This window comes from Lolium perenne, chromosome 7, assembly GCF_019359855.2.
Source record: "Lolium perenne isolate Kyuss_39 chromosome 7, Kyuss_2.0, whole genome shotgun sequence".
Taxonomy (NCBI): domain Eukaryota; kingdom Viridiplantae; phylum Streptophyta; class Magnoliopsida; order Poales; family Poaceae; genus Lolium; species Lolium perenne.
Window position 1 is genome coordinate 38719848 of NC_067250.2, and position 11235 is coordinate 38731082.

Genomic DNA, 11235 nt, shown 5'->3' on the forward strand with positions numbered 1-11235 from the left:
TGTAATAGCATTAGATTGTTAGGGCATAGTGCCTAGTGTCCGTAATTGGTACTTTGATGATATTGTTGCAACTTGTTATGCTTAATGCTTGTCACTAGGGCCCGAGTGCCATGATCTCAGATCTGAACATGTTATTGTTTCATCGTGATATTTATTGTTTATGATCTTACCTGCAAGTTGTATACACATGTCGCTGTCCGGAACCAATGGCCCCGAAGTGACAGAAATCGGGACAACCGGAGGGGATGGTAGTGATGTGAGGATCACATGTGTTCACGGAGTGTTAATGCTTTGCTCCGGTACTCTATTAAAAGGAGTACCTTAATATCCAGTAGATTCCCTTGAGGCCCGGCTGCCACCGGCTGGTAGGACAAAAGATGTTGTGCAAGTTTCTCATTGCGAGCACGTACGACTATAATTGGAACACATGCCTATTGATTGCTTTGTACTTCGACACCATTTTATTATTATCTGCAAATGCCCTGCTATGATTGTTACATGAGTTTCTCTCATCCATGCAACGCCCGTTATCCGTCCCCGTGCCTACAGTATTTTAATCCTGTTGTTTACTATAATTACTACTGCTGTCTTTGTTACTCTGCTGCTGTTATTCTACTACTGCCATCTTGTTATAAAACTGTTACTACTGATAAACTCTTGCGAGCAAGTCTGTTTCCAGGTGCAGCTGAATTGACAACTCCGCTGTTAAGGCTTCCAAGTATTCTTTGTCTCCCCTTGTGTCGAATCAATAAATTGGGTTTTACTACCCGCGAAGACTGCTGCGATCCCCTATACTTGTGGGTCATCAGTTCCCACATTGCGTATGCCCACTCTTGCCTCTTCACCTTCCAGGCATCATTGTCGCCTGCTTCCACGCCATGGCCGGTCTCTACTTCATCAAAAGTGACGACCTCTTCGAAGAACTCATCCTCGCCCCAACATATGATCCAGTTGTGAAGAATGCAACAAACAAGGACCAACTTTACCTGAGTGTCAAGCGTGTGGAATGGTTTCTGGTCAAGGACCTTGAACCTGTTCTTCAATGCAGCAAAGGCCCTCTCAATGGTGACTCTAAGGCTTGAGTGTCTGAGACTGAACAACTCTCTCGCATTCAGAGGTCGGTGCTTCGCAGAGAACTCGTTGAGGCGGTACCTTATTTTTCTGAAGGAGGGTAGAATTCCAGGTCGGCATGCATATCCAGCATCTCCAAGGTAGAACTTACCGTTAGGGATTTGCAACCCATCAGGCCTTGACAAGCTGTCAGCCAGGATGCTCGCATCATGAGCTGAACCCTCCCACCCAGCAAGCACGTAGGTGAACCTCATGTCGAAATCCACATCTGCTAGCATGTTCTGGCTGGTGTAGTGCTTCCTCCTACGGAATGCTGCAGACATTGATCTCGGTACCTTTGCAGTGACATGAGTACCATCAGTAGCCCCAATGCAATCTTGTGAAAAGATTAGCACACAATCATGTTTCTGACAGTAGCACACATCTGATAGGTAGAAGGAACATAATTTTGTACTCACCTTGAAATAGGGGAACCACCTGTAGATGTTCTTGATCTTGGTTGGTGTGTTCATTGATGCTGACTTGATAATTCACCTCTGAGCTCCCCAATTCGTATAACACTTGCTGGAAGTACCGAGAGATAGTCTCCGTGGATTGCCTGAATGTGTTATGGATGACTCTGAACCTCTGGTTATGACCGACGACATGAAGAAACATTGCGACTTGTTTTTCGACAGAGGTGTGGATGCTATCAGTCAGCAGTCCTCTTTCCCTGAATATTTTCACAAGTGCATAGAAAGGGGCTCTTCTCATCCGTAGCATCTGGATGGCCTCTACGTCGTTGCAATTGTAGATGTTGTTTAGGTTGGCAATCCTCTCCTGATCTCATTGTATCATAGGTCCGTAAGTGACACGAGGAAAAGCAGCATGCCTAACTGCTCTCTTGTACACCATCAGGATCCAGGCTTGTACGCAAATGATGAGTGCTGCGGCGTGATGCACAAGCTGGAGCTGGTCGGTCTACTCAAACAAGATATATGCATTACGAACGGTCTTATCGAACCCAACCAGTTCTACGAACATGAATCGAACACTACAGTAGAGCAGAGGAGTTTCCCCTTACCTCCGTCATGGCGGACGATGGACACGGCCGAAAGCCGCCGTAGATGTGCGCACGCTCCGCCGCGGCTACAGAGGAGGACCCTGGTTCGGCACCGGAGACCGAAGGTAGATGCGCGCTGCTAGATCTGGGTCGCCGCCGCCAGTGCGGAAATTGGGGAAATGCAAAATTTGGGAGGGGGCTAATGGAGAGGGTAATCGAAGAGGGAGGTTACCCCTACCTTTGTCGCGCAACGCCGCTGGGATTTCGGCTTCTCCCGCCATGCCGAGGCGGAGCTGCCGCGTGAACGGCGTTGTCGATTTTCGTCTCGCCAGGGCCTGGCCCTGGAGAAACTGTTAAACCGAGCGTTCCCCGGGGCCTGTCCCAGGGATGCTTTAAAACCCGTGCTATGCAAGAACGCGAGTGCGCCCGGGAACCAAACGGCCCGAAATTTGCTGGGCCGATGCGAGCCAAGGGACACCCAGGCTACCAAACGCGCCCCTAGTTGCCGTCCAAGTCTGGCAAGTTAGTGCTCTGTTGCGGACCGTTGATCTCCAGCGCCTTGTTGTGTTGTTGTGGACACGCGCTCAAGTAGATGTTGTAGCTATTGCGGGCTTTCCACCACCGATGGCCATGAAGCTGGAAAGCTGGAAAATTCTATATAATAAATTTCATATTGTAGATGTTAATGTTATATATTATATAAGTATTTGGTCAAATTTATAAAGTTCAACTTTGAGCAAAGTTAGAACGTGAAGTAATTGTGAATGGAGAGAGTGTGGTTGAGCAGAGTAGATATATCCAAATCTCAAACACGAAGGATGGTGCATGCTAGATTGTCATTTCTCGTCTGAGCCAGCCTATGTTATTCCAAGGGAAGGCAGGGCTAGACAGCGTGGAAACAACCTTTGTTACATCGTTGTCAAGGTGTTGACACCGCTGTGTGTGAATTGCTGTGGAGGGAATATTCACGGTGGTCAGTGGCTGGACCACGATCTACAACCACAACTGACTCGAATATTTGCCCGGTCGGCCAACTGCGCGACACGATCGAGGCTATAGCTTTTGTTAGTTTTTTTTTTTTTTTTTTTTTGAAACTCAATCTTTTGTTAGTTGAGACGTCCGAAGAACATCCTACTCCCTATATCACTCGGTAGATCATTGTAGCCGGAGAAAAAGAGGAAGCCCATTACGCGGCGTACGGAAACGGGTCCGTAGGCTGATGTGCCGGCAACGTCAGGCTGCCGTGGCCGGAGAGACCAGCCGCCCCAGCACTGATCTGCTCTCCGTTAAATTCTTTCCTGGGTACTGCTTCGACAATCTCCACTATGGCGATGCTTGCTATCTAGCTTCTTTTTAGGGCATACTTGCCTTTTTTTTATGGCATGCTTGCTAAGGGTATCTCCAGCGGCGCGACGCAAACGGTCGCTGAGCGACCGTTTTTGTCCGCCGTGACCGGAAATGCGTCTGGGGCCTGCTCCAGCGGGGCGACGCAAAGTGATCGGGCCGTCCGCGGAAACGTAAACCTGGCCCAAATATCCGCCAGGTTTGCGTCTCCGCGGACGCTCGGCGGTCGCGCCGAGTGTCCACCGAAAAAGACGTAGGACCCTCGCGTCAGCGGCTGGAGGGCGATATTATTCCCGCCACTGGCCATTCCCCCGCGCGAAATTGGAAACTAGACCGGTGCGAGCAGTCCAGAAGCGATGGACGTCCTCGCCGCCGCAGCTACCGCCATGGATGCGGAGCAAACCCTCGCACCCGCCGCCTCCCCACACTCCCCCGTAGCCTCGGCCATAGCCAGAATGGAGGCTGCAGCTCCGGCGGAAGCAAAGCGGGCCGCCACCGGCGGCGGCCGGGAGGCAAAGCCGAAGGCGGCAAAGAAGGTGCTCTCCGCGGAGGAGAAAATCGTGGAGGCCGCAAAACGTCGCGGGCGGCGCAAGAACCAGAAGATGAAGACTGCCGCGGCCGCCAACCAACAGGTATGGCAGATGCAGATCAAAGCCGGCGTCGCGCAAGCAGCCCTCCATCCGACCTTAGCGGAGGGCTACATGCTCGTCAAGAGAGAGGGGATCACCGGCCTCGCTCCCCCGGCCTCTTCGGTCAGCTCGGTAAGTTCCCAGCTGCGCCCTGGAACTCCCGCTCCCTTGCAGGGCCACGCGGCGTCGCGGTTCGCCTCCGGCCTGCCGCCGGTGAAGTTGACTGGGGTGGCGGTTCCCGACCTCAACCGGACGCCTAGAAGCGGTGACTCCTGCCTGGGCGCGACACAGAAGACGCGCCAGGTGCCGGAGGAGAGCATGCCGCAGCCTCGCATCATGTTCGACGAAATGGCGCCGCCTGCCCCGACGATGGACGACCCGGTACGCGAGCTCTGTCAATGTGTGCGAGTGCCGTGTATCATGCGTCTGATGTCCGGTCGTTCGTAGGACTATTGGAAGGACCGCCATGATTCAGACATCCAGGAAATTATCTACGGCGGCGGCTTCGTTCGTGATGATCGGGCCGGGAGAGGCGCGCATGATGGCTGGCCACCAACGCAAGATGCGGAGGACATCGAGACCGCACGGCTGTTCGCCACCCAGCAGACGCAGCCAACACCCGTGTCCGTCGACGACTTCGACGACGCGCCAACATAGCCTATCCGCACGGACATTGCGACGAAGAAGAAGGGCAAGAGCTTGAGGACACAAGGCTTCGTCGACGACGAGGATAAGTGTTTGTGTGAAGCGTGGCTGGCAACGACCCATGATTGTATCAATGGCGCCCAGCAAAAGGGCAAGGTCTATTGGGCCAAGGTCTTGCAGCAGTACAACGAGACGAGGATGCACCCGCCCTACCATATCACAGGCCCTCGGACAGAAGAGTCCCTCCAAAAAAGATGGAACTACATCAAACAAGAGACAAGCAAGTTCTGCTCGGCGATCGAACATGCTATTAACAACCCCGTAAGCGGCACTGGCGTCATGACAGTGGTAAACACGATACAACCATCATCATTCTACATAATTTGCGGCATTGCATCAATTTGCGTCATTGTACATCATTGGCTGCTATGATTGCAGGTATCCCGCGCCTTGGAGAAGTTCAGGGCGACACACAAGATGGGCTTCCATATGGTCCATTGTTGGGAGGTGCTCAAAGACAACAACAAGTGGATGATAAGCTTTGCGTCCTACCAAGAAGCTGTGAAGAATGGGACAGCGGTCACCATCGACGGCGAAGACGACGATCAAGGCCGTCCAGTCCTTCCACCTCGTCCACGAGGCCACAAGGCTACCAAGGCCGATCTTGTCCGGGAGGCGCAGGCCATTGCTTTCACGCAGAGCATGGAGAAGATAATGGCCGACAACCGTGCCGCCATGAAAGCTAGGGACGAGAAGAGGCGTCTGGAAAAGAGGCCGCAGCTGCCATCTACCAGAACCTCGCCAAGGAGGTCCTCGATGTCCAAATGCTGGACATCGAGGCCAAAAAGGCAGACACCGAGGCCAAATTGCGTGCATAAGACACAAGGATCATGCTTGCCGACATGAGCGGCGTCGACGACGACACCAGGGCATGGTTCATGAAGAGGCGCGCCGAAGTCCGCGCGCGAGACGCATGATCATCGGCGCCATGCGCCCAGCACCTTGGCCTCCTTTTGGACTTTTTTTTATTGCTGTTCAGGCATTGTTGTGCCCCTTTTGCTCCACTTTGCAGCGTACGAGCTGCAAAGTGTGATGAACTTGTTTCAGCCCTCAATTTGCGGCTGTAATTTCGTGCAAAGTCGACGCTATTTCATCTTTTTTGAATTCTGGCCTGCGACGAAAATGCGTCGCCCCGCTGGAGCCAACTTCAGACGCAAACGGATGTACGACCATTTCCGCGTCCGCCAGACGACGCAAACGGACGCCCGCGGATAATTTAAACGTCCGAAATGCGTCGCACCGCTGAAGATGGCCTAACTCTCCTATCCAGCTAGCTAGCAGCTACGTATATCGTTAATTAACTCAAAATGGGCCTCGACCTCGTTCACAAAATCTACGCAGATCTGCTCCTCGACACGGAAATGGGCACCTACTTGCATCACATAGCAAGCGTTCCCACATGGGGCGCGTGTAGTATGGCCCATACACTATGCCATTTTTATAATGTAAATCTTGAAAATTATGTTCTTTCTTTTTCTCAAAATAAGTGACAGAATTGTCTAGATTCACATGTATTTATACATTAAAATACATCTAGATATAAAAAAAAGTCTCAAGAACAATGAAGTGGTAATACTATAATTCTATTGAGAGTGGAAAATCAAGATAAACCTCATCAAACTCGAACAAAATCAAGATAACCATCCCAAAACTTTGCTATATTGCATCGTTATCAAATATCAATACAGGTGTAAGTAACAACTCGCAGACCAATTTGCACCGTAGGTATTGCACACCAATTTGCATGTCTACACCTCATTTTTGTTTGCCGGAAATAGATCTACACAATTCACTTAAGTCTCTGAACTCACCTACTTCTCACAAATTAAATATTGTCTCACAGTAATTTTTTTTTTTTTTTTTTTTTTTTGAGAAACACAGTACAAACGCAGACGCTCACATACACGCGCATACACTCACCCCTATGAACGCACACACGCACACCCTACCCCTATGAGATATTGTCTCACAGTAATTGCACCAACTAGAATTTAAAACTTATCAGCAATGAAGTGGTAATACCCCGATTCTACTGAGAGTGGGCTATAAAATAAATCGGTTTTGCTTATTCTCAGTAAACTGAGATTTACCTTAAAACTCTGTAGAATCTGCAGTCATTAAAATCGCGCCAAGATTTGTGTGGTCATCTTCTACCTTGCACACACCTAGCGGGAGGAGGGAGGGGTGGGGGAACGTCCGCAGAGCCGTGATGATCCACAAGTATAGGGGGTGTATCGTAATACTTTCGATAAATAAGAGTGTCGAACCCAACGAGGAGCAGAAGGTATTGCCAATCAGTTTCGATGAAGGATTCACTGTAAATGCTCACAGACAAGTATTCAGGGGATTTTGATATAGCAGATGAATAAAGTACGAGTAAGTAAAATGCGAGAGAAATAATTGCAGCGAATGGCCCAATCCTTTTTAGCACAAAGGACAAGCCCGGTTTGTTTGCTTATAATGACCAAACGTTCTTGAGGACACACGGGAATTTAGTCTAGTGCTTTCGCTTCATATAGCTGATTAATCTTCACTGTTTTGATAAGTGTCATGTGGGTGAACCTATGCTATTGCACCGCCCTTCCTAGGACTAATACATACCTGTGATTATACCCCTTGCAAGCATCCGCAACTACAAGAAAGTAATTAAGATAAATCTAACCACAGCCTTAAACTCTGAGATCCTGCTATCCCTCATGCATCGATATACCAACGGGGGTTTAGGTTTCTGTCACTCCGGCAACCCCGCGATTGGCAAACGAATATAAGATGTATTCCCCTAGGCCCATAAAGGTGAAGTATCATGTAGTCGACGTTCACATAACACCACTAGAAGAATAACACCATAACTTAAATATCAAACCATTGAATATTACCCAACATAATTCACTACTAACATTTAGACTTCACCCATGTCCTCAATAACTAAACGAACTACTCACGAGACATCATATGGAACATGATCAGAGGTGATATGATAATGAATAACAATCTGAACATAAACCTTGGTTCAATGGTTTCACTCAATAGCATCAATAACAAGTAGAAATCAATACCGGAAGAGTTTCCCCTATCAAACAATCAAGATCCAACCCTAATTGTTATAGCGGTGGCGAGGTGCAGCGGTGGAGATGGCGGTGATGATGATGAAGATGATGGTGATGATGTTCCCAATGATGTCTAGCTCGATGGCGGTGACGATGGCGTCGATTTCCCAATCCGGGAGGGAATTTCCCCGGCAGATTTCAGCCTGCCGGAGAGCTCTTCTCTCTCTGGTGTTTTCCGCCCCGCAGAGGCGGCTGTGACTCTTCGCGACTATTCTCTGGAGCTTAGGTTTTCGAGACGAAGGAGTACGCGAAGGAGAGGAGGCAGAGGGGGGCTGTGGGCCCCCTCCCCACAAGGCAGCGCGGCCAGGCCTGGTGACATAGGCATCCCAAATGGGCTTGCCGAAGTTAGTACCCGGGGTTTACTGAAGGCCCACTACCCGCAGAATAAGAAGATTCGGGAGCCTAAGATATATTAAGGAAAGTTAGAGTTGTAATAGGAAGTGTTATTTGTAATCTGGCGGGATGAGTTAGAAACCGTCCCGGACTCTGTAACTTGTACAAAACGAAACCCTCGGCTCCGCCTCCTATATAAAGGGGAAGTCGAGGGACGAAGAGATCATCGAATCATGGTCTACAAACCCTAGTTTTCATAACCGTCGAGTACTTTTCGGCTGAAACCTTCGAGATCTACTTGCCCTCTACTTCCAACTAAACCCTAGCCTACAATCCATAGGCATTGACAAGTTGATACCTTGTCAATTGGCGCCGTCTGTGGGAACTAGAGGCGTAAGGATCTGATCTCGATGGCACGTTCAAGATCTTCGACATCGTCAACCGCAAGCAACGCAATGGATCGAGGTAAACAGATCGCCATCGGTCTGTCGATTTTGTTCCTCACCCACCCTCCCGTTTGGATGCATATGCGTATCTGGCGGAGCCCATGGAGATGACGTTCGGAAGGTTTCACTTTCGCGTCGAGAAGGAAGGATCGTATCGTGTCGAAATTCCGATTTCGTCGGGATCATCGGCGGTCGATTCCGATTTTTCAAGCTATACATCGTCAACCGAGTCAGGAGAAGAAGAAACTTCGTCGACACGCTACGTCAGCACCAGAGCAAGAGAGAAACTCGCCAAGATCTTCAACGACATATCGTTTGAGTCATCTGCGGACTCATATATAAGCGATGGCTCAAGCGATGTCGACAGTTACGACTTCATCGACAAATCTATCACAGTGGGCAAGGTCTTCATCAATCTCAACGATGATGTCACCAAACCCAACATAGATCTGAATACAAAATATCATCAGATTTATGCCATTGAGGATCAAGAGGAAACATCTGAGGCTTTCGATGATCTGGGAAATCCATACATCGATCCCTCCAATCTGCGACAAGGCCTGGGCAACAAATACGTTGGGCCACAGCCGCGAGACAGAGTTCAACTTTCGCAAGCAGCGTGGGATAGAGCCGCGAGAGCTATGAACGGTTCAGAACCAATGGCCACCACAGCCACACCAGAGGAATTGCAAGCATATCAATATAGGCTCGCACGAGCTGCAAGAGAATTGGAAAAACAGACAGCTGAGTTAAACAGAAGAAAGGAGGCAGCTTCTGCGTCTAGCAGGAGAAGGGCAGATCTAAGCCGACAATCTAGAACTTCGGGCGATAGCCACAGGGAGGCGCGGAACAGAGCAAGATCAAGGTTGCAACATATACCCGAAGCAGAAAGAGAGCACTTGGTCCAAAACCTCGACATGTCCTTTATGTCGATAGATACAAGAGGAAATATCATCCCTAAGACACCAGAGGCTGGGTATATGGCGACACATGCTTTTATCCTTGCATCTAAACCACCTCCAGGTGATCCAAGGGAAACACTATACAATATGGCGGTAGCAGGAGTTGGAGCTATGGGGACAGCGTTTGTATCAACGCCTCCCGAAGGAGCGGCAAGGCAAAATAGTCCACGACCCGCAGCGGCAAAATGAGCGATGCAGACGAAGGACCAAGTGGAGCAAGAGACACAGCAGCACAAGCAAGGGTCGACAGAGCGCGGCAAAGCAGAAGGGATCATCGGCAATCTCCGGAGCTTAACGACGAAGATATGTGCGGCTTGCCATGCTTCACGAGGAGAGTCCGAAAAACTCGAGTCCCCTCAGGATTCAAGTTACCCGACAACTTCAAGAAGTTCGACGGCCTTCAAGATCCAGAGGATTGGCTAGTTGATTATCTCGAGACAGTGAAGCTCACAGGAGGAACCAGGGCAACAGCTATGCAAAGCATCCAGGTGCATTTGAGTGGAGCCGCACGATCTTGGATAAAGAAACTCACTCCAGGATCTATCGACAGCTGGGAAAGTTTCGAGGACTTGTTCGTTAAGAACTTCAGATCCACGTGCAAAAAACCTGCGTCGTTAGAGGAGTTGAGAGCATGTCGACAAAAGCCAGATGAGCCAATGAGAAAGTACATCCAAAGGTGGAATATCATCAAAAACTCGGCAGAAAATATATCTGACGAGAGAGCAATAGATGCGTTTGTCGCAGGAATCAGGCGTGGAGATTTTGTCGAGGACTTGGGAAGGACCAATCCAAAGACAGTATCCGCGTTAATGGAGATAGCAAACAGATGGGCAGACGGAGAAGACGCTGTCCACAACAAACGGCACAGGTCGCCAGAGGAGGACCGTGGTCGAAACTATCAACCGAGGCGACGATTTCCTCGACAGTACCCGAACTATGACGCTCCAGGGCAAATTTCGGCAGGTTTTCGGGCAAACACAGGAGGAAACAACAGAGATGATTATCAGAGAAGCAGTGAACAGCGAGATGATAACAGGGATGATTCTCGCAACAACAGGCAAAATAGCGGGCCTAGGTTCCCAAGGCCTTTCGTGTCCCCTGAAGAGATGATGAATGGGCCGTGTCAAATGCACTTTTTCCTCGACAACAACGGTAAAAGACAGTCAGGGCACCTGCAGAAAGACTGTCGAAATTTTCAGGCAATGCTAAGGTATGCAGAGCACGCTAATGCGCGGGCAACACAGAGAAATCCTCGAGAACCCAGGAGCGAGATTCACTTGCCGCCTCCTCCCGCGAGTACAGACGACAATCGGCATCAGCTCAGAATAGCGGCAGCACCCCCACCACCACCTTATGTTGATCCTAACTCCAATGGAGTGGTGTCGATGATTCAGAAGGGAAGGCCATCCAATAGAGCTCAGAAAGTAATCTCACGACAGGTGTTTATGGCAGAAAAAATGCCTCCACCAACAGTCGAGTATCTCAATTGGTCAGGGCAAGATATTGGCTTCACCATAGCAGATCACCCGCAGCAAGTTCCTCGACCAGGGCAGTCAGCACTTATTCTACCAGCAGTTATTGCGGGATTTGATGTCT

At 49.7% G+C, this 11235-nt stretch overlaps 1 protein-coding gene across 1 annotated transcript; it reads right to left on the reverse strand.

Annotated features, from left to right (window-relative positions):
- Positions 1 to 1153: 1153 nt before the first annotated feature.
- Positions 1154 to 1728, reverse strand: LOC139833563 (protein ALP1-like). Its single transcript, XM_071823869.1, has 3 exons — positions 1530 to 1728; positions 1223 to 1447; positions 1154 to 1161 (listed from the first exon to the last, which is right to left on the reverse strand). The coding sequence occupies exons 1-3, from the start codon at positions 1726 to 1728 to the stop codon at positions 1154 to 1156; spliced, it is 432 nt and encodes a 143-aa protein (XP_071679970.1).
- Positions 1729 to 11235: the final 9507 nt, after the last annotated feature.